Genomic DNA, 26589 nt, shown 5'->3' on the forward strand with positions numbered 1-26589 from the left:
CGAATGCAAGAATACAAGGAGGTGCCTCAGGAGAGAACAGTGAAAACCCAGGGAGAATTCAATCACCAGTCTGGATTTGGATTATGGGGAATCGGTTTTAGCATACTGATAAGACGAACAAGAGTGCTAAAACAATTATGTTGCACAAATAGATACTTTCAGACATCTTTATCATTATGGCCTTTGAAACCCTTCAGCCAGTAAGCTAAGTGCCGTCTTGTAATGTCAGTAACTGAATTCTTAGTCTAGAGAACCGTTTACTTCCAAACTCCCTGCTTGGGGACTGGGAAGATATTGAGTTAATAATCTCCCTCTCTCTGGTCAGCTCAGCAAATTGCCTTTGGGTTCTCCCTGCTGGAGGTGGAGATACAGAGAGTTCACTCATCACCTTCCTCCTCTTTTGGTCGGGAATGTGGAGGTAAAATGGGTTAGTATTGCCCCTTTGCTGGGGAAGTGTGGGTACAGTGGATTAAATAATGCCCACCCACCTCTCTTTGTTGGGGAAGTGGGGAGACAGTGGATTAACAATTTCCCTTTCCCCTCTCTTTGACTAGGGATTATCGGTCTATGTTTCTGTGTGACCCTCAATTCAGTTCCCAGTGGGTGTGATGCAGCAACTTAAAGCTGACATTAATTTTAATGGGATGGACAATGAGAGAAGCAGGAACACCGAGATCTAAATATGATGTGTTTGTTTGTCTGAAATGGGAAAGTATCCGATTTCTCCTCAGCGGGAGGAAAGTCAATGAAGATATTTTGCTGAATCCTGGAATGAATGAGTTTTGCTCTGTCTCTAACCCAGGGTGTATCTGAGCTGGGAGCACTGGTTGTATGAGACTTGGGGACCAGACCTGTAGAAATCCGGGTCACATTGAACAGATCTGACCTTAGCAAAGTGGAAGCACCATTAATTAAGTGGCTGTGCATTTAAATCACAATTGGAGGAAAAAGCCTTTATTATTTTTATTTTAGTTGCAAATATAACCAATAGATACTCATTGACATGAATTAACGGTGTCCATCAGAGCGAGGGAAATGTTCACAAAACTGGGTTTACCGCTGGATTTATCAACCGTTCTGTTGATGATCTTCAAGGGGATGGCTTCATGTCCCACCACACAGGAGTAAGAAGCGCCGCTGGCCCACTCCTCCGCTGCAATGGATAACAGGCTGTACATGAAGAAGGAGCTATTGCCGTTCTCCGCCATCACCTCGGTGTTCTTGTAGTTCCCGGGATTCACCGGCTTGTCATTGACGGTCCACTTGACGAAGATCTCTCGGGGGGAGAAACCTCTCACTAAGCAGCTGAGGGAGACGAATCTCTGAGCGGAGACGTCTTCAGCCGAGGGCAGGAGGACAGAGACGGACGGTTCCCGCGGATTGGGATCTGCAGAAAATGTACAATAAATGTCAATAAAATGGGGAATTCCGGAGACATTGGAACCGCGGGTTAGATGTGAGAGAATTGTGTTTTGTGTTGGATTTTAAAGGTTTCCATTTCCCAGTTTGGGATCTGTCCGGTTTCCCAGCTCGGAGCTGAGGTGGACACAAGCCTTTACCCTGAGAATTTACGGATAATGGATTCGAAAGTTTCAGAAAGTGTACAGCAGGGAAACAGGCCATTCGGCCCGCCTGTTCTGTGCTGGTGTATAAACTCCACTCCAGGCTCCTCCCACCTTACCCCAAGAGGATTGGGAAGAACACCCTTATTGAAAAGGGAGGGAATCAAAAACAAGTAACTATAGGCCAGGGACATTAATAGCTGAGCATTTAAGCATACAGAGTGTAATCAAGCTGGGTCTGCCCGGCTTCGTGAAGGGTAAATCATGCCTGACAAATTTATTGCAATTCTTTGAGGTAATAACGAGAAGGCTGGAGAGAGGGGGACCAGTAGATGTGATATACATGAATTTCAAAACTGTGTTTAATAAGCGAATGTACTATTGCCATGGCTGCAGATACAAAAATGGAAAGGTAAGTGGTGAGGTATACAGAATATCCACAGAGGGACAGAGACAGCGTAACTTACTGAGTAAAAACTTGGCAGATGAAACATAATGTAGGAAAATGTGAGGTTAGACACTTTAGTAGGAGGAAGAACATAACGGAATATTATTTAGATGGAGAAAGACTGTAGAAAGCTAAAGTAACGGGGGAATTGGGGGTCCTCGTGCAGAAACCACACAAAGCAAGTTCTGCAGGTAATATGGAGACAAATTGAATGTTGACATTTATTTCAAAGGGAATAGAATGTAAACATGGGGAAGTCGAGCTAAAACTATACAAGGCATTAGTTAGACTGCACCTGGTATACTTTGAATAGTTTTGGTGCCCTTATCTAAGGAAGACAATTGGTTTTGAAGGCAGTCCAGAGAAGGATCACGAGGTTGATCCCGAGTATGGAGGGAATTTCTTATGGGGAGAGGTTAAGTAGGCTGGGTTGTACTTATTGGAGTTTAGAGGAATGAAGGCAGCCGAATCGAGACATGAAAGATTCTCAGAGAGCTTCTTAGGAGGATGTTTTCCCTTGTGGGATTTCTGTTTATTTTTCAATGCCTGCCGATTTTCCTGCCAAAAGCTTTTTTCAAAGAGATTGAGGGAAGGATTACTTTGTTCATATGGGGAGGGAAGGTGGCCAGAGTTAGAAAGGTGCTGCTACAGAGGGGAAGGCAGGCAGGGGGTTTGGGTCTTCCGAATCTGATGTATTACTACTAGGCGGCGAATGTGGAGAAGGTGCGGAGCTGGGTCAGTGGGGTTGATTCCCAGTGGATCAGAACGGACGAATGGAGGACAGTTTGTGCAGGGAGTCCGGATTGAAAGCACTAGCATCAGCGCCGCTCCCGATGGCCCCGGGGAAATACTCAGGGTGTCCCGGAATAATAGCTTCATTGAGAATTTGGAAGCAGTTTTGCCAACACTTCGGGTTGGGGGCAGGGTCAAGGGAAATGCCGATTCAGGGAAACCACAGATTTGAGCCAGGGAAGTGGGATGGAAATTTTCGGAAATGGGAGGAGAAGGGGATTAATACACCAAAAGATTTGTTTCTTAGGGGTCGGTTTGCAAGTTTGAAGGAGCTGGAAGCGAAGTATGGGCTGGAGCAAGGGGAAATGTTTAGATACATGCATGTTCGGGATTTTGCCAGAAAGGAGAGACAGAGCTTCCCGGTGGAGCAGGTTTCCACATTGCTGGAGGAGGTGCCGATGACAGGGGGACTGGAGAAGGGGGTAGTGTCGGCGGTTTACAGAGCTATTTTGGATGAGGAGAAGGCACCACTGGAAAGGATCAAAGCAAAGTGGGGGGAAGAGTTGGGCGAGCATATGGAGGAGGGGTTCTGATGTGAGGTGCTCCTGAGAGTGAATGCCTCCACCTCATGCGCAAGTTTGGGGCTGGTACAGCTGAAGGTGGTATACAGAGCACACCTCACGAGGGCGAGGATGAGCCAATTCTTTGAAGGAGTAGAAGATGTGTGTGAACGTTGCGGGCGGGCGGGTGGGGGGGGGGGGGGTGCTGCTAATCATGTTCATATGTTTTGGTCCTGTCCAAAGCTAGAGGAGTATTGGAAGGAGGATTTTAGGATAATTTCTAAAGTGATGCACGTGAAACTGGCCCCTATTCGGGGTGTCGGACCACCCAGGGTTGGAAACGCGTGCGGAGGCAGATGTTGTAGCCTTCGCCTTGTTGATCGCCCGAAAGCGGATCCTGATAGGTTGGAGAGCAACCGCTCCACCCTGTGCCCTGGCGTGACGGGGGGACCTATTGGAATTCTTGACTCTTGAGTAGGTTAAGTTTGAAGTGAGGGGAAGGATGGAGGGGTTCTACAATTCATAGGCATTATTCATTATGCACTTTCAAGAAGCAGATAACATAGAACATTAGTTGAGGCGGGTGGGTGGGAGGGTTGGGGGGAGGGTGTGTGTGTGTGTTAATGGCGACTATGGGTGATCCCTAATTCCTTTTTGTCATTTGTTTGTGTGAACATGCGGGCTAATGTTTGGGGTTTGGTGGGAGGATGGGATCGTTGTTATTGGTATGGGGATTGACATATTTGTTACTGATTATTGTTTATTGTTGGTGGGTGTAAGTTTGGGAGAAAATGTGAAAAAGGAGGAGAATAAAAAAAATTTTTAAATTTTTTTAATAAACAGTGCCAGTGACTGTGAAAGACCCCTAGACGCTACATTCCGGTGCCTGTTTGGGTACGCAGAGGGAGAATTCAGAATGTCCATATTACCTAACAGCACGTTTCGGGACTTGTGGGAGGAAACCGGAGCACCCAGAGGAAAACCCACGCAGACACGGGGAGAACGTGCAGACTCCGCACAGACAGTGACCCAAGCTGGGAATCGAACCTGGGACCCTGGAGCTGTGAAGCAACAGTGCTATACACTGTGCTACCATGCCGCCCATCCCACCCAGCAACAATGCACTGTTTTAATCAGACCCAAGAGTAGATTCAAGATGTCACGCTCGGCACAAGGATACTAGATATTATAGACTGTAAGATCCACAAACTCTGCCAAGGTGGCTGCAACTTAACAGGTTATTATGGACATTAAACTGTGGGCAACATTCGATTCTGTGACCAATATTTAGTTAACACGGATCTGAGTAAGGAAACTTTGCAGCCACCTGTGAAGCTTAAATGTCTCGTTGTGTCAGGATGAACCAGCATTTGAGGAATATGAAATCTCGGGACTGTTGGTCTCCAAGTGTCATATTGAACACAGGAGAATGAGCTCGAATTGGGGCAGAGATAAGCGTGAGTGAGCATCGTAAACTGCTATTGTATCGCGGTGTTCTGGGTCTGAGTTTTAACCCTGCAGTTAATAGTCAGGGATACAGTATAATAAACCCTGAACAAAGCAAATGTGTGTGTGAGAAGCATCTGAAGCACCAGGAACCAGCTGAACCAGCAGAGCTGAATGTTTTCCAGTGCAGCCACAGTACTGAACATATTCCAGCTTCCAAGTCCACCTGAGAACCAACCTCCTGGCGATTCATCTACAGAAAGCTTCAGAGCCTCGTGAGAATTATTCGTTTCTAAAAATGCTTCACTCCAACTAAAGGATTAGTTCAACACGAAGACAACAGACCTGCAGCGATATAAAGATTGCAGTCTACATTCCATTTCCATCATTACAGCTTCAACTTGATCTGTACCTAATTTCTGTTTATGTGTCAGTGAGTGTGAAAGAGATGAGGAGCTGAGATGTTCAAACATCCAGGGAAATAGTGTGATAATAAATAAACTTTATTCCTTTAAAAATCACCAGTCAGCCTGCTGCTGAAATGTATTTTAAATAAAGGAATATCACTCTGAGGGGAAGAAAATATCACATAAACATCCTGATAATGAACTGGAAAGGACCACTAAGTGTAATCAAACACTGTATAACCCCCTTCAGGTAGCTGGATAGAGGCTGAACCCTCTCACACTGAATGTCTACGTGATCCACAGACACCTCCAGGCGAAAAAACATCAGCTTCAGCCTGGGAGTGGGTGAAACATTAAAAAAACCTGTTGCCCGTTTAACTGATCGCCGGGCACTAGGACCCGGCTGGGAACAGAAACCTCCAGGCCCCGCCCACTCGCTGTTGCATCACCAAGACGCCAGCGCATGCGCCCTGCTTCCCCAAGATGGCGGCTGTGAACCAGGGCCTGGTTCTGGGAGAGAGCTGACCGGCGGTGATGTGACCTGAGGATCACCACACCTCAGGCAAGGGGCCAGGTTGGGAAGGCGGTGCCTTCGGGAATAACTGGGAAGGTGATGTTTGGTCAGTTGCTGCAGTCTGTGTAGTGAAGGTGCTGTCACAGTGGTGTGAGGTGAGGAAGTACAGGATTATCACCCAGCAATGATCAATTAAGGGGAATGTAAATCCAGCTCAGGCTGCTTTCAGATTGGAAAGGGAGCGAAGGTGTGTCCGCAGAGCTGGTGAATGTTGGGGCTTTGGCACTTTCTCTATAAATTAATTCCCTCCCTCCCTCTACCTTTAAAGTCGTAGAATTTTACAGCACGGAAAGGGCCCCTTCGGCCCATTCACAATAATCTTTATTATTGTCACAAGAAGGCTTACATTAACACTGCAATGAAGTTACTATTAAAATCCCTGAATTGCCACACTCCGACGCCAGTTCGGATGCACTGAGGAATAATTCAGAATGTCCAATTCACCGAAGAAGCTGGTCTTTCGGTACTTGTGGGAGGAAACCCACGCAGACACGGGCAGAATGTGCAGACTCCGCACAGACAGTGACCCAAGCCAGGAATCGAACCCAGGTCACTGCCGCTGTGAAGCAGCAGTGCTAACCACTATACTACTGTGCCGCCCATAAGATTATTAGATTACTAGGTCTGCATGAATTGTGTCCCAGGATGCTGTGGGAGGCCAGGGAGGAGATTTCAGGGGCTCTGACCCAAACTTTTAATTTCTGGCCACGAGGGGAGTTGCCAGGTGACTTGAGAACAGCTAATGTGGTCCTATTATTTCAGAAAGGTTGTTGAGATAAGCCAGGGAACTGCAGTCCAGTGAGTCTTACATCAGTGGTAGGGAAACTATTGGAGAAAGTTCTGATGGACTCTATTTCCACTTGGAGAGGTTTGATCAGGAATAGTCAGCATGACTTTGTCAGAGGGAGGTCATGCCGAACAAATTTGATTGCATTTTTTGAGCATGTGACCAGGTGTGGAGATGGGGGTTGATGTAGTTTACATGGATTTCAATAAAGCTTTGGACAAGATCCCACATGGAAGACTTGCGGATAACTCAAAGATTGGCCAGATGGTTTCCAGTGAGGTTGAGTGTCTTGGGTTACAGAAAGATATAGACGGAATGGGCAGAAAAGTGGCAAATGGAACTGGAACCCTAAAAAGTGAGGTGACACACTTTGGAAGGGGTAATGTGACAAGGAAGTATTCAATGAACAGCATGACACTGGGAAGTTCTGAGCAACAAAGGGACCTTGGCGTGTTTGTCCAGAGATCTCTGAACGTGGAAGGGCAGGTTAATAGGGTGGTGAAAAAGACATATGGGACATTACTGTGAGCATTTCTGGTTGCTACATTATAAGAACTAGAACTACAAGCAGGAGTAGGCCATCTGGCCCCTCGAGCCTGCTCCACCATTCAATGAGATCATGGCTGATCTTTTGTGGACTCCGCTCCACTTTCCAGCCCGAACACCATAACCCTTAATCCCTTTATTCTTCAAAAAACTATCTTTATCTTAAAACCATTTAATGAAGGAGCATCTACTGCTTCACTGGGTAAGGAATTCCATAGATTCACAACCCTTTGGGTGAAGACGTTCCTCCTAAACTCAGTCCTAAATCTACTTCCCCTTATTTTGAGGCTATGCCCCCTAGTTCTGCTTTCACCCACCAGTGGAAACAACCTGCCTGCATCTATCCTATCTATTCCCTTCATAATTTTATATATTTCTATAAGAGCCCCCCTCATCCATTCCAACGAGTACAGTCCCAGTCTACGCAACCTCTCCTCATAATCCAACCCCTTCAGCTCTGGGATTAACCTCTTGAATCTCCTCTGCACACCCTCCAGTGCCAGTACGTCCTTTCTCAAGTAAGGAGACCACAACTGAACACAATACTCCAGCTGTGGCCTCACTCACACCTTGTACAATTGCAGCAGAACCTCCCTAGTCTTAAACTCCATCCGTCTAGCAATGAAGGACAAAATTCCATTTGCCTTCTTAATCACCTGTAAACCAACTTTTTGCGACTCATGCACTAGCACACCCAGGGCTCTTTGCACAGCAGCATGTTTTAATATTTTATCATTTAAATAATAATCCCTTTTGCTGTTATTCCTACCAAAATGGATAACCTCACATTTGTCAACATTGTATTCCATCTGCCAGACCCTAGCCCATTCACTTAGCCTATCCAAATTCCTATACAGACTTCCAGTATCCTCTGCACTTTTTGTTTTACCACTTATCTTAGTGTCGTCTGCAAACATGGACACATTGCCCTTAGTCCCCAACTCCAAATCATCTATGTAAATTGTGAACAGTTGTGGGCCCAACACTGATCCCTGAGGGACACCACTAGCTACCGATTGCCAACCAGAGAAACACCCATTAATCCCCACTCTTTGCTTTCTATTAATTAACCAATCCTCTATCCATGCTACTACTTTCCCTTTAATGCCATGCATCTTTATCTTATGCAGCAAACCTTTGTGTGGCACCTTGTCAAAGGCTTTCTGGAAATCCAGATATACCACATCCATTGGCTCCCCGTTATCTACGGCACTGGTAATGTCCTGAACAAATTCCACTAAATTAGTTCGGCACGACCTGCCCTTTATGAACCCATGCTGCGTCTGCCCAATGGGACAATTATAGGAAGGATATGATTGGAGACAGTGCAGAGGAGATTCACCAGGATGTTGCACGGGATGGAACATTTATGAAGAGAGGTTGGATAGAACAAACAAAGAACAAAGAAAGTTACAGCACAGGAACAGGCCCTTCGGCCTTCTCAAACCTGCACTGATCATGCTGCCCGTCTAATCTAAAACCTTCTACTCTTCTGGGGTCCCCCATTCTATTCATCTATTTGTCAAGGCGTCCTTAAATGCCACTATTATACCTGCTTCCACCACCACCTCTGGCAGTGAGTTCAAGGCACGCCCTACCCTCTGTGTTAAAGAATTTCCCTCGTACATCTCCTCTAAACTTTGCCCCTCTCATCTTAAACCTGTGTCCCCTAGTAATTGACTCTTCCACCCTGGAAAAATGTTTCTGACCATCCTCTCTGTCCATGCCCCTCATAATTTTGTCGACTTCTGTCAGGTCACCCCTCAACCTCCGTCGTTCCAGTGAGATCAAACCAAGTTTCTCCAACCTCTCTTCACAGCTAATGCCCTCCATACAAGGCAACATCCTGGTAAATCTTTTCTGTACTCTCTCCAAAGCCTCCACATCCTTCTGGTAGTGTGGCGACCAGAATTGAACACTATGTTCCAAGTGTGGCCGAACTAAGGTTCTGTAAAGCTGCAACATGACTTTTCAATTTTTAAACTCAATGCCCCGGCTGATGAAGGCAAGCATGCCGTATGCCTTCTTGACTACCTTCTCCACTTGTGATGCCATACTCTTAATGGTTCTGCCATTTGCTGTATATTTCCCCACTGTATTAGACCTTCCAGAATGCGTTACCTCACATTTGGCTGGATTAAACTCCATCTGCCATCTCTCTGCCCAAGTCTCCGACCGATTTCTATCTTGCAGCATCCTCTGACGGTCCACATCACTATCCGCAATTCCACTAACCTTTGTGTTGTCTGCAAACTTACCAATCAAACCAGTTACATTTTCCTCCAAATCACTTACATATACTACAAACAGCACAAGTCACAGCAGTGATCCCCACGAAACACCACTAGTCACAGCCTTCCATTGCTACCCTCAGTCTTCTATGACCGAGCCAATTCTGTATCTATCTTACCAGTTCAGCTCTGATCCTGTGTGACTTCACCTTCTGTACCAGTCTGCCAAGGGGCTTACGACCTTCATCAATCATCTCCGTCACTTCCTCAAAAAACACTATCAAGTTAGTGAGACACTATCTCCTCTTCACAAAACCATGCTGCCTATCACTAATACGTCCACTTGCTTCGAAATGGCAGCAAATCCTGTCTCGAAGAATCCTCTCCAACAATTTCCCTACCACTGACGTAAAGTTCACCGGCTTGTAATTTTCTGGATTATCCTGCATTTTCCTTTAAATTTTCTGGGTTATCCTTAGGTTTGGGTTGTTTTCATTGGAGCCGAGAAGGGGGCCGGTGCATGTGTGTGTGTGTGTGTGTGGGGGGGGGGGGGGGTGGTGTGACCTGATCGAGGTGTACAAGATTATTAGGGGCTTGGACAGGGTGGATAGGGAGCAGCTGTTCCCCTCAGTTGAAGGTCAGGCACGAGGGGCCACAAGTTCAAGATGAGGGGAGAAGGTTTAGGGGGGTTTTGAGGAAAAACCTTGTTACCCAGAGGGTGGTGACAGTTTGGAACCCACTGCCTGGGAGGGTGGGAGAAGCGGGTTGCCTCACATCCTTTAAACACTTGGCACGTCATAACATTCAAGGCAATGGGCCAAGAGCCAACAAATGGAATCAGGTAGGTCAGGTGCTTTTCACGTGTCGGTGGCCATTCAGACTCAATGGGCCGAAGGGCCTCTTCACTGTTGCTGTTGATACAAAGTTCGGTGGCATCGCAGACAGACTAGATGATAGCATAAAATTGCAAGAAGATATTGACAGACTCGGTGAATAGGCAAATTTGTGGCAAATGGAATTCAAAGTAAACAAGTGTGAGGTTATACATTTTGGACCAAAAAAGAATAGAAAAGAGTACTTTCTAAATGGAAAGAGGTTCGGTCCAGTGGATGTCCAAGCTGCAAACCATTTCTCCCAATCCTGGCCCTTCATGGATTTAATGAAGGCCAAGGCAATCATTGGATTATTGAAAGACTTGACGGAGTTGTTGGATACCATTTTTCGGGTTGCAGGATAAAGCATAACGTAATTCACTCCCCACAGCCTTGAGCTGCATTTAAACTTCAAAAAAGTCTCGAAGCTTTGTTTGTGTTGCTGCTGAAAAGTCCTGAATCCTCACTCCCTCCTGGGGCCAGGTGCCACCTCTCCGTACCCGTCTCCAGGACCTTCTTTCAAGTTGTGGAAATGAAAATGAAATGAAAATCGCTTATTGTCACAAGTAGGCTTCAATGAAGTTACTGTGAAAAGCCCCTAGTCGCCACATTCCGGCGCCTGTTCGGGGAGGCTGTTACGGGAAGCGAATGTTTACAGGCCTGGGATGAAAACTATCCCTCAGCCTCAGAGACAGGATACGATGAACCCTTTCTAATTTGAAATGCCCAGGCTTCAAATCCAGTTGCGAAAACGTGGCAGTCGGTCCTTAAAGAACCTCACAGGAGCCTTACCCTCCACACTAAATGGACAGAAAATAACAGAATTTATGGGCAGCATGGTAGCACAGTGGTTAGAACAGCTGCTTCACAGCACCAGGGTCCCAGGTTCGATTCCCGGCTTGGGTCAGTATCTGTGCGGAGTCTGCACATTCTCCCCGTGTCTGTGTGGGTTTCCTCTGGGCTCTCCAGTTTCCTCCCACAGTCCAAAGATGTGCAGGTTAGGTGGATTGGCTACGATAAATTGCCCTTAGTGTCCAAATAAAAGGTTAGGTGGGGTTACTGGGTTCCGGGGATGGGGGGGGAGGTATGGGCTTGGCTGGGGTGCTGTTTCCAAGGTGCAGACTCGATGGGCCGAGTGGACTCCTTCTGCCCTGTAAATTCTATGATGAGCATCTGACAGACCAATGACTCGGATGTTCTTTCTCTGACCCTCAGTTCTCCAAATCCTCCAGGACCTCCGCCACGCCACTCGGCTGGTTTTCAAAGGATTGAATTCTTGCCTCCGTTGAGGAGGCATCTTGCTGAACGTTCAGGATTCTCTCCTCCGGATCATCGAGCCTCTTCATGGAGCTTTGCAGGTGGTGCTCACAAGCTCACAGATATTGAGTCAGCACACTCCGCCTCTGGTCAGTAACACGGATAATGTCGGCAGCCATAATTTTCACCGCCTCCCAGAGCCCCGGAGAGCGCGGGGTCGAGAGACCTCCTGAGGGTCAGGCCGCCATGTTGAAAAGGCGGCTCCATTCCCGCTGAATCCACCTGCGCTGTTTTATCGACGCATTTCTTGATTCCTTTTGGCAGAATCCTACCAAACTAAACCCTGACATCTTCCAGGGGCACGATCACAATATTAATTCAAGGATTAGGTAGATGGGAGCCGGGCAATCAGTTAAGTGACAGATTATAGGTGAGTGGTGCCAGAACCTGCGGAAAAATAGCTACTCCAGCTCCCATATCACAAACCCGACATCCCCCCCTTACACAGACTTCTAATTGATGAGGGTGTCGAGGGTTATGGGGAACTGGCAGGTAAATGGAGAGAAAGCTGAAATGAGGAGGGATCTCTTTACTCAAGGATGTGGTGAAGCTTTGGAAATCTGTACCCCAGAGGATTTACAGTGCAGAACGACACCATTAGGCCCATTGACTCTGCATCACCCTTGGAAAGAGCACCCTACTTAAGCCCACACCTCCACCTAGCCCTGTAACCCAATAACCCCATCTAACCTTTTTGGACACTAAGAGCAATTTAGCATGGCCAATCCACCTAACCTGCACATCTTTGGACCATGGGAGGAAACCGGAGCACCCGGAGGAAACCCATGCAGACACACCGAGAACGTGTAGACAGTGACCCAAGCCGGGAATCGAACCTGGGACCCTGGAGCTGTGAAGCAACAGTGCTAACCACTGTGCTGACCATTGTGATAGGGGGATAGTGCAGGAAAACAGTGCTGAGGTTGGTCAGCCAATGATCCCATTGAATGGTTCAGGTTCGATGGGCCGAATGGCCGCCTGCAGTTCATATTTGTTGTGATCTGGACAGGAAGCTGTGAGCTTAGATCTGTCAGTCAACATGAATCAGCACCTTCAGGAGAATTGGGAGGGTGAATATTAGATACAGCAGAGTGAGAATGGAGGGAGATTGTGTGGATTGGGAGATTTACAGCTTTCGCGGAATAAGAGAGAGGAAAAATGTTCCATAGAAACGAGAATTGTCTGTTCTAAGTTTCGATCCTGTACTAACAATGATGAATTTTGTAAATTGTTTTTACAGGATATTAGATGAGGAGGAATTACAGACAGAAAGCTCAAACATTACGTCTCGATCTGACAGTCACTCGATTCCTTGGAACCTGAACATCATCGGCCTTTGAATCTAGAAGGAGAAATGTTTACCCGAACTGTCAGCTAAAGATTTCAAACATCAGTGTGACTGGAAAAGCACCGAGACCCACACAACACACACCCGAGTGAGGGAGTTCATAGACTCCCAGAATTTACAGTGCAGCAGGAGGCCGTTTGGCCCATCGAGTCTGCACCGGCCCTTGGAAAGATCACCCTGCCTAAGCCCACACCTCCATCCTATCACCGTAACCGAATAACCCCACCCAAACTTTTTCGATACTCAGGGCAATTTCGCATTGTCAATCCATCTTACCTGCACATCTTTGGACTGTGGGAGGAAACCGGAGCACCCGGAGGAAACCCACACAGACACGGGAGAACGTGCAGATTCCGCACAGACAGTTCCAGCGAACTTACTGTGGAAAGAGCTTTAACCAGTTCCACAGCCTGAATAAACATAACATTCACAGCAGGGAGAGACCATACCCGTGTTGTGTCTGTGGAAGAGGCTTCAATAGATCATCCAACCTGGAGAGACACGAGGAGACCCATAACATGGAGAAACCGTGGAAATATGGGGACTGTGGGAAGGGAAACAGAGCCCCATCTAAGCTGGAGACTCTTCGACGCAGTCACACTGGGGTGAGGCCATTCACCTGCTCTCAGTGTGAGAAGGCATTCAGTCAGTTATCTAACCTTCAGGCACACCAGCGAGTTCACACTGGGGAGAGGCCATTTACCTGCTCTCAGTGTGGGAAAAGATTCTGTGATTCGTCCCGCCTATTGAGACACCAGCGAGTTCACACTGGGGAGAAGCCATTCACCTGCTCTCAGTGTGGGAAGGGATTCACTCAGTTACCCAACCTGCAGAGACACCAGCGAGTTCACACTGGGGAGAGGCCATTCACCTGCACTCTGTGTGGGAAGGGATTCACTCAGCCATCCAATCTGCAGACACACCAGCGAATTCACACTGGGGAGAGGCCATTCACCTGCACTCAGTGTGGGAAGGGATTCACTCAGTTATCCACCCTGAAGACACACCAGCAAATTCATACTGGGAAGACACTGTTCACCTGCTCTCAGTGTGGGAAGGGACTCACTCGGTTATCTTACCTGCGGAGACACCAGCGAGTTCACACTGGGGAGAGGCCGTTCACCTGCTCTCAGTGTGGGAAGGCATTCAGTCAGTTATCTCACCTGCGGTCACACCAGCGAGTTCACACTGGGGAGAGGCTGTTCACCTGCTCTCAGTGTGGGAAGGGATTCGCTCAGTTATCTCACCTGCAGAGACACCAGCGAGTTCACACTGGGGAGAGGCCATTCACCTGCTCTCAGTGTGGGAAGGGATTCAATCAGGTATCCACCCTGCAGTCACACCAGCGAGTTCACACTGGGGAGAGGCCATTCACCTGCTCTCAGTGTGGGAAGGGATTCACTCAGTTATCCACCCTACAGTCACACCAGCGAGTTCACACTGGGGAGAGGCCATTCACCTGCGCTCTCTGTGGGAAAGGATTTGCTGAAGTATCCACCCTGCGGAGACACAAGCGAGTTCACACTGGGGAGAGGCCATTCACCTGCTCTCTGTGTGGGAAGGGATTCACTCAGTTACCCAACCTGCAGAGACACCAGCGAGTTCACACTGGGCAGAGGCCATTCACCTGCTCTCAGTGTGGGAAGGGATTCACTCAGTTATCCCACCTGCGGAGACACCAGCGGGTTCACACTGCGGAGAGGCCGTCCACCTCTCAATGTGAGACAGGATTGCTTGCTTCAGTGCACCTGCTTTGACACCAACAGTTTCACAATTGATTACAGGGGTTGGATTCTGCTGTTATTGTTTCTGCTCTACATCCAGGACTGCATTTTGTTCATTCTGACAGGTGGTCAGTGGGGATGGTCGGAGGGTTTCTTTCTGCTGGACTGGCCAGTCTCACCACTTTGCCTCCAGTGGGCTGATGCTCTTTAAGCCTTGTTGCTAATACCTGGCTTCAAATTGCACAAGGATCACAGTGTGAAAGGGTGTTTGGAAGTTTGAAGATATTTAGTTCCTATTTCTGTTTGGAACCCTCCAAAGCATGCCACACTACCATGGAGATGAGCCCTGGTGGTTACATGATTCTTTTGTTTAATTTATCTGGGTGTTCCTCACAGAAGAAAACTATCATGGTATGAGGGGCAAGTTGTCTGAGGTGGACTGGGAATCTGATCGGTACAGGGAATACCTAATGTTTAAGGAATTATTATATATTTATCAGGGGGTCGGTTAGCTCAGTTGGCTGGATGACTGGTTTGTGATGCAGAGTAAGGCCAACAGTGAGGATTCAACTCCCGTCCTGGCTGAGTTTATTCATGAAGGCCCCGCCTTCTCAACCAAGCCCCTCGGCTGAGGTGTGCTGACCCTCAGGTTAAATCACCTCCAGTCAACTCTCTCTGTCAAAGGTGAGAGCAGCCTATGGTCCTCTGGGATTTTTGCAACTTTTATTTTGCATATATACAACAAATATAGATTCCTTTAAGGAACAAAAATCCAACAGGAAAAGTGATGTAACCGTGGTGAACAAGAAAAGTTAAAGATTCCACGAGATCCATTCAAATTCAGCAAATGAGGATCAAGAAACTGATGAGAGCAAACCGGCGAGAAACATAAAAACCGACTGGAAACCTCTCCAGGAATGTGAAAAGGAAAAGATTAGCAAAGACCAATGTGGGTCCATTCCAGGCAGAGACAGGAGAGTTTAGAATGGGGAATGAGGAAATGGCAGAGAAACTGAACAATGTGTGTCTGTCTTCACAGAGGAAGATACAGAAATTGTCCCCAAAACACCAGAGAACCAAGGGACTGGCAGAGATTAGTATTGGTGTAAAAGTAGTACTGGAAAAATGAATGACACTGAAAGTGAATAAATCCCCAAAAGCTGATGATCAACATCCCAGAGTGTTGAACGAGGAGGCTGTAGAGATCTCGATTCCTCATTCTAAATTCTCCTGACTCTATCTGGAATGGACAAAACTTTGTCTGAGCCAAATGTTTCCTTTTTACGTAGCCAGAAAAACCTTTACAGTCTATTTTTATGTATTTTGTCAGTTCACATTCTATTCTCCCTTTTCTTTTTCCTCGGTGCCTTGGTCGAAGAACGGAAGTAAATCCTCGAAAATGAATCCTCACTTGGACAAATTCTGAGACAATTAAGTTTCGACTTCCAGGACAGAGTAACTATAATCGTGGAGTGTGATTTTAGATTGTGTAACAGGACAAAGTTCTAGTTTATAGTTTACTGTGTAGGTTTCCAAGTTAAAGTAGCTTCTAGTTTGTTTGTTGTATTAAAAGTCATAAAACTTGAAGTGCTGTCGTGTGATCCTTTAATTTGTTGACTGGGAATTTGATTTTTATCTAAGAGGTTGCTGACCTTTACGAAGATCCTAATCCACAAGTTTTGTCTTCCTATTTGAGCCTCGGGCACCTTTCTGTCTCTATTGCTCGTGTCAATGAGAGCCAGGTGATGGTGCTGAGGGCTGACTTTCGCTGAATTTAGCTGAGAATAACGGGGCCTGTTCCCCAATAGGGGAACTGCCATGGGCGTCGCTACTAGAGCCAGAAAGTTGCTGGAGGCCTGACTGAAATGAAATGAAATGGAAATCGCTTATTGTCACAAGTAGGCTTCAAATGAAGTTACTGTGAAAATCCCCTTGTCGTCACATTCCGGCGCCTGTTCGGGAGGCTTTTTCGGGAATTGAACTGTGATGCTGGCCTGCCTTGGTCTGCTTTAAAAGCCAGCGATTTATCCCTGTGCTAAACTGGGAACTGGACCTCCAACAATTCAGGTTTTGGGCGGGGGAGGGGGTGGGGAGGTGACAGGAGTGACGATGATGTGACCCCCAAGGTTCAGTGCCCACGTGTCCCAAGCTGGAAGTCACAGGAACAGGGTACAGAGGAGCTGAAGGGAATCCATGTGTGACCAGAACATTGTGAACATCCTGTTACTCTGGTTGTCATTGATCCTCAAGTAATTTTCTGTTAGTTTTTTTAACCATGTTCTGTTTCATCAATAAACCTTTAACAGGAAAATATTTGAATTTGTTGGACTTTTCCTGATTAAATTTGTTCACTTTCGGTGAAGTGGGTGAGAGGTCTTGGCAGGCTCTTTAACAGAAAGTGAGTCCCTATGAGGCAATTGGCAAAGGAGCCAGAGGGGTAGAGCAGATTTGATTTTTCTTTTGATACAGTGTTTGAAAATGCAGTTCAGGGAATCAATCGTGATTGACAAATTTATCAAGGTTCTCTGAGGAAGTAACAAGGGATGTCAATAAAGGGGAACCTGTAGATGTGCTTTATCTGGATTTCCAGAAGGTATTTCCCAAGGTGCCACATCAAAGGTTATTACGCAAAATAAGAGCTCAGGGAGTGGGGGCAACACATCAGCATAGATAGAGGATTGATTAGCGAACAGGAAGCAGCCAGTCGGTATAAATGGGTCATTTCTGGGTGGGTAAGATGTGACAAGTGGAATGTCACCAGGATCAGTGCTGGGCTCTCACCCATTTACAATCTGTATGAATGTGGTGGATGACGGGATTGAATGGCGGCTAAATTTTCTGATGCCTCAAAGACAGGTAGGAAAGTAATTTGTGAAGTGGATTGAAGGAGTCTGCAAGTCAACACCATAATCCCAGCCAAGCTCATATCAAAGCTCCAAAACCTAGGACTTGGCTCCCCACTCTGCAACTGGATCCTCGATTTTCTGACCAACAGACCACAGTCCGTAAGAATGAACAACAACACCTCTGCGCAGCACGGTAGCATTGTGGATAGCACAATTGCTTCACAGCTCCAGGGTCCCAGGTTCGATTCCGGCTTGGGTCACTGTCTGTGCGGAGTCTGCACATCCTCCCCGTGTGTGCGTGGGTTTCCTCCGGGTGATCTGGTTTCCTCCCACAGTCCAAAGATGTGCAGGTTAGGTGGATTGGCCATGATAAATTGCCCTTAGTGTTGGGTGGGGTTGCTGGGTTATGGGGATAGGGTAGAGGTGTTGACATTGGGTAGGGTGCTCGTTCCAAGAGTCGGTGCGGACTCGATGGGCCGAATGGCCTCCTTCTGTACTGTAAATTCTATGATTAACAATAGTCCTCAACACCGGCGCCCCGCAAGGCTGCGGACTTAGCCACCTACTCTACTCCCTGTACACACACAACTGCGTTGCAAAACCTGGTTCCAACTCCACCTACAGGTTTGCTGATGATACGACCATAGTGGGCCGGATCTCGAATAACGATGAGTCCGAATACAGGAGGGAGATAGAGAACATAGTGGAGTGGTGTAGCGACAACAATCTCTCCCTCAATGCCAGCAAAACTAAAGAACTGGTAATTGACTTCAGGAAGCAAAGTACTGTGCACACCCCTGTCAGCATCAATGGGGCCGAGGTGGAGATGGTTAGCAGTTTCAAATTCCTAGGGGTGCACATCTCCAAAAATCTGTCCTGGTCCACCCACGTCGACGCTACCACCAAGAAAGCACAACAGCGCCTATACTTCCTCAGGAAACTAAGGAAATTCGGCATGTCCACATTGACTCTTACCAACTTTTACAGGTGCACCATAGAAAGCATCCTATCAGGCTGCATCACAGCCTGGTATGGCAACTGCTCTGAAGCAAGAAACTTCAGAGAGTCGTGAACACCGCCCAGTCCATCACACAAAACTGCCTCCCGTCCATTGACTCCATCTACACCTCTCGCTGCCTGGGGAAAGCTGGCAGTATAATCAAAGATCACTCCCACCCAGCTTACTCACTCTTCCAACTTCTTCCATCGGGCAGGAGATACAGAAGTCTGAGAACACGCACGAACAGACTCAAAAACAGCTTCTTCCCCACTGTCACCAGACTCCTAAATGACCCTCTTATGGACTGATTTCATTAACACTACACCCTGTATGCTTCATCCGATGCCAGTGCTTTTGTAGTTACATTGTATATGTTGTGTTGCCCTATTATGTATTTTCTTTTATTCCCTTTTCTTCCCATGTACTTAATGATCTGTTGAGCTGCTCGCAGAAAAATACTTTTCACTGTACCGAGGTACAGTGACAATAAACAAATCCAATCCTATCCAAAGGACTACAAATAGGTTAAGTGACTGGGCAAAAAACTGACAGATGGAGCACAACTTGGGAAAAGGTGAATTGTCCACTTTGTCAGGAAGTATTAATAAAACAACATTATTTAAATGGAGAGAGATTGCAGAACTCTGAGGTACAGAGGGATTGGGGTACCCAATCCCAAGTTAGTCTGCAGGTACAGCAAGTGATTGGGAAGGTCCATGGAATATTATTGTTTATTGCAAAGGAAATCTAATATAAATGTAGGGATGTTTTGCTGCAGTTGTACAGTCATAGAGGTTTACAGCATGAAAACAGGCCCTCCGGCCCAACTTGTCCATGCCACCCAGTTTTTACCACTAAGCTCGTCCCAATTGCCTACATTTGGCCCATACCCCACTATACCAGCATTCCCACATAACTGTCTAAATGCTTGTACCCACCTCTACTACTGCCTCTGGCAGCTCGTTCCAGATACTCGCCACCCTCTGTGTGAAAAGAATTTCCCCTCTGGTCTCTTTTATATCTCTCTCCTCTCACCTTAAACCTATGCCCTCTAGTTTTTAGACACCCCTACCTTTGGGAAAAGATGTTGACTATCTACCTCATCTATGCCCCTCATTATTTTACAGACCTCTATAAGATCACGCCTAAGCCCCTTATGCTCCAGGGCAATAAGTCCTGGTCGCATCCGAGTAAATCTCTTCTGCACTCTTTCTAGTTTAATAATATCCTTTCTATAATAGCACCAGAACTGTACACAGTACTCCAAGTGTGGTCTTATTAATGTCTTGGACAACTTCAGCAAGACGTTCCAACTCCTGTATTCAATGTTCTGACCAATGAAATCAAGTATGCCAAATACCTTCTTCTTCACCCTGTCCACCTGTGACTCCACTTTCAAGGAGCTATGAACCAGTAATCCTCGATCTCTTTGTTCTATAACTCTCCCCAACTCCCTAACATTCACTGAGTAGGTTCTGCCCTGATTCAATCTACCAAAATGCATCACACTCACAGTTATCTAAACTGGTACTAACAACATAGGCAGGGTGGGGCATGAGGTCCTGCAGCAGGAGTTCAGGCAGCTAGGCAGAAAGTTAAAAGACAGGACCTCTAGGGTTGTAATCTCACGATTACCCCCTGTGCCACGTGCCAGTGAGGCGAGAAATAGGAAGATAGAGCAGCAAAACATGTGGCTAAACAGCTGGTGTAGGAGGGAGGGTTTCCGTTATCTGGACCACTGGGAGCTCTTCTGGGGCAGGTGTGACCTATATAAGAAGGACGGGTTGTATCTAAACCGGAGAGGCATAAATATCCTGACGGCGAGGTTTGCTAGTGTCACACGGGAGGGTTTAAACTAGTATGGCAGGGGGGTGGGCACAGCAGCAAAAGGTCAGAAAGTGAGAGCATTGAGGGAGAACTAGGGAATAGGGACAGTGTGGCTCTGAGGCAGAGCAGACAGGGAGATGTTGCTGAACACAGTGGGTCTGGTGGCCTGAAGTGCATATGTTTTAATGAAGAAGTATTACGGGTAAGGCAGATGAACTTAGAGTTTGGATTAGTACTTGGAACTATGATGTTGTTGCCATTTCAGAGACCTGGTTGAGGGAAGGGCAGGATTGGCAGCTAAACGTTCCAGGATTTAGATGTTTCAGGCGGGATAGAGGGGGATGTAAAAGGGGTGGCGGAGTTGTGCTACTGGTTAGGGAGGATATCACAGCTGTACAAGGGGAGGACACCTCAGAGAGCAGTGAGGCTATATGGGTAGAGATCAGGAATAAGAAGGGTGCAGTCACAATGTTGGGGGTTTACTACAGGCCTCCCAACAGCCAGCGGGAGATAGAGGAGCAGATAGGTAGACAGATTTTGGAAAAGAGTAAAAACAACAGGGTTGTGGTGATGGGAGACTTCAACTTCCCCAATATTCACTGGGACTCACTTAGTGCCAGGGGCTTAGATGGGGCAGAGTTTGTAAGGAGCACCCAGGAGGGCTTCTTAAAACAATATGTAGACAGTCCAACTAGGGAAGGGGTGGTACTGGACCTGGTTTTGGGGAATGAGCCCGGCCAGGTGGTAGAAGTTTCAGTAGGGGAGCATTTCGGGAACAGTGACCACAATTCAGTAAGTTTTAAAGTGCTGGTGGACAAGGGTAAGAGTGGTCCTAGGGTGAATGTGCTAAATTGGGGGAAGGCTAATTATAACAATATTAGGCGGGAACTGAAGAACATAGATTGGGGGCGGATGATTGAGGGCAAATCAACATCTGACATGTGGGAGGCTTTCAAGTGTCAGTTGAAAGGAATTCCAGTTAGGAAGAAGGATAAATACGGCAATTTTCGGGAACCTTGGATAACGAGAGATATTGTAGGCCTCGTCAAAAAGAAAAAGGAGGCATTTGTCAGGGCTAAAGGGCTGGGAACAGACGAAGCCTGTGTGGAATATAAGGAAAGTAGGAAGGAACTTAAGCAAGGAGTCAGGACGGCTAGAAGGGATCACGAAAAGTCATTGGCAAATAGGGTTAAGGAAAATCCCAAGGCTTTTTACACATATATAAAAAGCAAGATGGTAGCCAGTGAAAGGGTTGGCCCACTGAAGGATAGGCAAGGGAATCTATAAGACCATAAGACATAGGGGCGGAAGTAAGGCCATTCGGCCCATCGAGTCCACTCCACCATTCAATCATGGCTGATTTCAACTCCATTTACCCGCTCTCTCTCCATAGCCCTTAATTCCTCGAGAAATCAAGAATTTATCAACTTCTGTCTTAAAGACACTCAACGTCCCAGCCTCCACCGCCCTCTGTGGCAATGAATTCCACAGACCCACCACTCGCTGGCTGAAGAAATTTCTCCTCATCTCTGTTCTAAAGTGACTCCCTTTTATTCTAAGGCTGTGCCCCCGGGTCCTAGTCTCCCCTGCTAATGGAAACAACTTCCCTACATCCACCCTATCTAAGCCATTCATTATCTTGTAAGTTTCTATTAGATCTCCCCTCAACCTCCTAAACTCCAATGAATATAATCCCAGGATCCTCAGATGTTCATCGTATGTTAGGCCTACCATTCCTGGGATCATCCGTGTGAATCTCCGCTGGACCCGCTCCAGTGCCAGTATGTCCTTCCTGAGGTGTGGGGCCCAAAATTGCTCACAGTATTCTAAATGGGGCCTAAGTAATGCTTTATAAAGCTTCAGAAGTACATCCCTGCTTTTATATTCCAAGCCTCTTGAGATGAATGACAACATTGCATTTGCTTTCTTAATTACGGACTCAACTTGCAAGTTTACCTTTAGAGAATCCTGAACTAGGACTCCCAAGTCCCTTTGCACTTCAGCATTATGAATTTTGTCACCGTTTAGAAAATAGTCCATGCCTCTATTCTTTTTTCCAAAGTGCAAGACCTCGCACTTGCCCACGTTGAATTTCATCAGCCATTTCTTGGACCACTCTCCTAAACTGTCTAAATCTTTCTGCAGCCTCCCCACCTCCTCCATACTACCTGCCCCTCCACCTATCTTTGTATCATCGGCAAACTTAGCCAGAATGCCCCCAGTCCCGTCATCTAGATCGTTAATATATAAAGAGAACAGCTGTGGCCCCAACACTGAACCCTGCGGGACACCACTCGTCACCGGTTGCCATTCCGAAAAAGAACCTTTTATACCCCTATCTCTGCCGTCTGCCTGACAGCCAATCGTCAATCCATGTTAGTACCTTGCCTCGAATACCATGGGCCCTTATTTTACTCAGCAGTCTTCCATGAGGCACCTTATCAAAGGCCTTTTGGAAGTCAAGATAGATAACATCCATTGGCTCTCCTTGGTCTAACCTATTTGTTATCTCTTCAAAGAACTCTAACCGGTTTGTCAGGCACGACCTCCCCTTACTAAATCCATGCTGACTTGTCCTAATCTGACCCTGCACTTCCAAGAATTTAGAAATCTCATCCTTAACAATGGATTCTAGAATCTTGCCAACAACCGAGGTTAGGCTAATTGGCCTATAATTTTCCATCTTTTTCCTTGTTCTTGAACAGCGGGGTTACAACAGCGATTTTCCAATCCTCTCGTACTTTCCCTGAATCCAGTGACTTTTGAAAGATCATCACCAACGCCTCCACTATTTCTTCAGCTAGCTCCTTTAGAGCTCTAGGATGTAGTCCATCTGGGCCCGGAGATTTATCAATTTTTAGACCTCTTAGTTTCTCTAGCACTTTCTCCTTTGTGATGGCTACCATATTCAACTCTGCCCCCTGACTCTCCGGAATTGTTGGGATATTACTCATGTCTTCTACTGTGAAGACTGACGCAAAAATACTTATTTAGATGCTCAGCTATTTCCTTGTCTCCCATCACAAACTTATCTGCATCATTTTGGAGCGGCCCAATGTCAACATTTGCCTCCCGTTTGTTTTTAATGTATTTAAAGAAACGTTTACTATCATTCCTAATGTTACTGACTAGCCTACCTTCATATTTGATCCTCTCTTTCCTTATTTCTCTTTTTGTTATCCTCTGTTTGTTTTTGTAGCCTTCCCAACCTTCTGACTTCCCACTACTCTTTGCCACATTATAGGCTTTCTCTTTTGCTTTGATGCATTCCCTAACTTCCTTTGTCAGCCATGGCTGCCTAATCCCCCCTCTGATAACCTTTCTTTTCTTTGGGATGAACCTCCGTACTGTGTCCTCAATTACTACCAGAAACTCCTGCCATTGCTGTTCTACTGTCTTTCCCACTAGGCTCTGCTCCCAGTCGATTTTCGTCAGTTCCTCCCTCATGCCCCTGTAGTTACCTTTATTTAACTGTAACACCTTTACATCTGATTCTACCTTCTTTCTTTCAAATTGGAGATTGAATTCGACCATATTATGATCACTGCCTCCTAAGTGCTCCCTTACTTTAAGATCTTTAATCAAGTCTGGCTCATTACATAACACTATGTCCAGAATGGCCTGCATCAGAGATTAGCGTGCACAATTAAAGCACATGGGATTAAGGGTAGTGTGTTGAGATAGGTAGAATATTGGTTGGCAGACAGGAAACAAAGAGTAGGAATTAATAGGTCTTTTTCAAATTGGCAGGCAGTGACTAGTGGGGTACCGCAGGGATCGGTGCTCGGGCCCCAGATATTCACAAGATATATTAATGATTGACAAAAGAAATTTAAAGTACCCAATTATTTTTTTCCAATTAAGGTGCAATTTAGCGTGGCCAATTCACTTACCCTGCACATCTTTGGGTTATGGGGGTGAGACTCACGCAGACACGGGGAGAACTTGTCTCCACACAGAGTGGCACGGATTGAACCCTAGTCCTCAGCTCTGTGAGGCAGCAGTGCTAACCACTGCACACCCAATATATTAACGATTTAGATGAGGGAACGACATGCAATATCTCCAAATTTGCAGATGCCAGCAAGTTGTGTGGGTGGGTGAGCTGTAAGGAGGATGCAGAGATCCTTCAGTGTGATTTGCACAAGTTGAGTGAGTGGGCAAATGAATGGCAGATACAGTATAATTTGGAGAAATGCGAGGTTATCCACTTTGGTAGCAAAAACAAGAAGGCAGACTATTAGCTGAATGGCCACAAATTAGGAGAGGGAATGTGCAACAAGACCTGGGTATCCTCGTACACCAGTCACTGAAGGTAAGCATGCAGCTATAGCAGGCGGTAAAGTAGGCAAATGATATGCTAGCCTTCATTGCGAGCGGATTAGAGTACATGAGCAGGGACATCTTGCTGCAATTATACAGGGCCGTGGTGAGGCCACATCTAGAATAGTGTGTGCAGTTTGTCTCCTTATCTGAGGAAGGATGTTCTTGCTCTAGAGGGAGTGCAGCGAAGGTTTACCAGACTGATTCCTGGGATGGTGGGACTGACATACGAGAGATTGAATCAGCTAGGATTGTATTCGCTGGAATTCAGGAGAATGGGGGATCTCATAGAAACCTATAATATTCCAACAGGACTTGACAGGGTAGATGCAGGAAAGGTATTCCCGATGGTGGGAGTATACAGAGATCGCAGTCTGAGGATACGGGGTAGACCATTTAGACAGAGATGAGTAATTTCTTCAACCAGAGAGTGGTGAGCCTGTGGAATTTGTTACCACAGGAAATAGTTGAGGCCAATACATTATTTGTTTTCAAGAAGCAGTTAGATATAGCACTTAGGGCGAAGGGGATCAAAGGATATGGAGAGGAAAGCGGGATTGGGCTATTGAGTTGGATGATAAGCCATGATCATAATGAATGGCAGAGCAGGCACGAAGGGCCAAATGGTCTCTTCCTGCTCCTATTTTCCATGTTTCTATGTAATCCCTTCTCATACTAAGAGCAGGTGAATGACCTCGCCCCAGTGTGAACTCGCTGGTGTGTCTGCAGACTGGATAACTGTGTGAATCCATTCCCACAGAGGGAGCAGGTAAATGGTTTCTCCCCAGTGTGAACTCGCTCGTGTTTCAGGAGGTTGGATGAATTAACAAATCCCTTCCCACACTGAGAGCAGGTGAACGGTCGCTCCCCAGAGTGAACTCGCTGGTGTGTCCGCAGGTTGGACGGATTACTGAATCCCTTCCCACACTGAGAGCAGGTGAATGGCCTCTCCTTGGTGTGAACTCGCTGGTGTGACAGCAGGGTGGATAACTGTGTGAATCCATTCCCACAGAGGGAGCAAGTGAACGGCTTCTCCCCAGTGTGAACTCGCTGGTGTGCCTGCAGGGTGGATAACCGAGTGAAACACTTCTCACAGTGAGAGCAGGTGAACGGCCTCTCTCCAGTGTGAATGCGACGATGAGTCTCCAGCTCAGATGGAAATCCATATCCCTTCCCACAGTCCCCACATTGCCACGGTTTCTCTATGTTTTGGGTCTCCTCGTGTCGCTCCAGATTGGACAATCAGTGGAAGCCTTGTCTACACACCGAACATGTGCACTGTCTCTCCTGACTGTGAATGGTATGACATTTTTTCAGGCTGTGTAATAGTTGAAGCTCTTTCCACAGTCAGTTCATTAGAACTCTCTCACGCAGGTGTATGTTGTGTGGATCTCGGTGCTTTTCCAGTCACACTGATGTTTCCACAGTCAGTTCACTGGAACAGTCTCACTTGGGTGTGTGCTGTGTAGGTTTTGGTGCTTTTCCAGTCACACTCACGTTTAAAATCTTTTGAAGCTGACAGATCGGACAAACATTTCTCCTTCTCGCCGATGATATTCAGAGCCCGATGATATTCAGAGCCCGATGATATCCAGATCAGAAGGAATCGTTTGAGTTTGTCATGAGTTTGATGTGATGTTTGAGACTTCTGTCTGCAATTCCTCCTCTTCCAATATCCTTTAAAAAGAATTTATAAAAATTATCATTGTTGGTACAGGACGGAAATTCGGAGCAGACAATTCTGAGGGGCTGTTTCGCACAGGGCTAAATTGCTGGCTTTTAAAGCAGACCAAGACAGTCCAGCAGCACGGTTCAATTCCCGTAACAGCCTCCCCGAACAGGCGTTGGAATGTGGCGACAAGGGGCTTTTCACAGTAACTTAATTTGAAGCCTACTTGTGACAATAAGCGATTTTGAGACCATAAGACACAGAACATAGAACATAGAAAATACAGCACAGAACAGGCCCTTCGGCCCACGATGTTGTACCGATCCTTTGTCCTAGATTAATCATAGATTATCATTAAATTTAAAGTGCA

At 46.6% G+C, this 26589-nt stretch overlaps 1 protein-coding gene and 1 long non-coding RNA gene across 5 annotated transcripts in view; one reads left to right on the top strand and one right to left on the bottom strand.

Annotated features, from left to right (window-relative positions):
* Positions 1-938: 938 nt before the first annotated feature.
* On the bottom strand, positions 939-26243 carry LOC140419206 (uncharacterized). The gene is made up of 2 exons (XR_011945609.1): positions 26048-26243; positions 939-1387 (listed from the first exon to the last, which is right to left on the bottom strand). It is a non-coding gene; the product is annotated as an uncharacterized lncRNA (long non-coding RNA).
* Positions 5623-26589, top strand: part of LOC140419186 (uncharacterized) — a 76009-nt gene continuing 55042 nt past the window's right edge. The window contains exons 1-3 of one of the 4 annotated variants that reach the window (XM_072502959.1): positions 5652-5824; positions 11381-11571; positions 12723-16141. In XM_072502959.1, coding sequence (XP_072359060.1) covers positions 13349-14587 — 1239 coding nt within the window. In that variant the 5' untranslated portion in view covers positions 5652-5824; positions 11381-11571; positions 12723-13348 and the 3' untranslated portion in view covers positions 14588-16141. Of the gene's footprint in view, positions 5825-11380; positions 11572-12722; positions 16142-26589 lie in introns of those variants that run through there. The other 3 variants (XM_072502960.1, XM_072502961.1, XR_011945598.1) reach the window with 3 other exon arrangements.

This window comes from Scyliorhinus torazame, chromosome 5, assembly GCF_047496885.1.
Source record: "Scyliorhinus torazame isolate Kashiwa2021f chromosome 5, sScyTor2.1, whole genome shotgun sequence".
Lineage (NCBI taxonomy): Eukaryota > Metazoa > Chordata > Chondrichthyes > Carcharhiniformes > Scyliorhinidae > Scyliorhinus > Scyliorhinus torazame.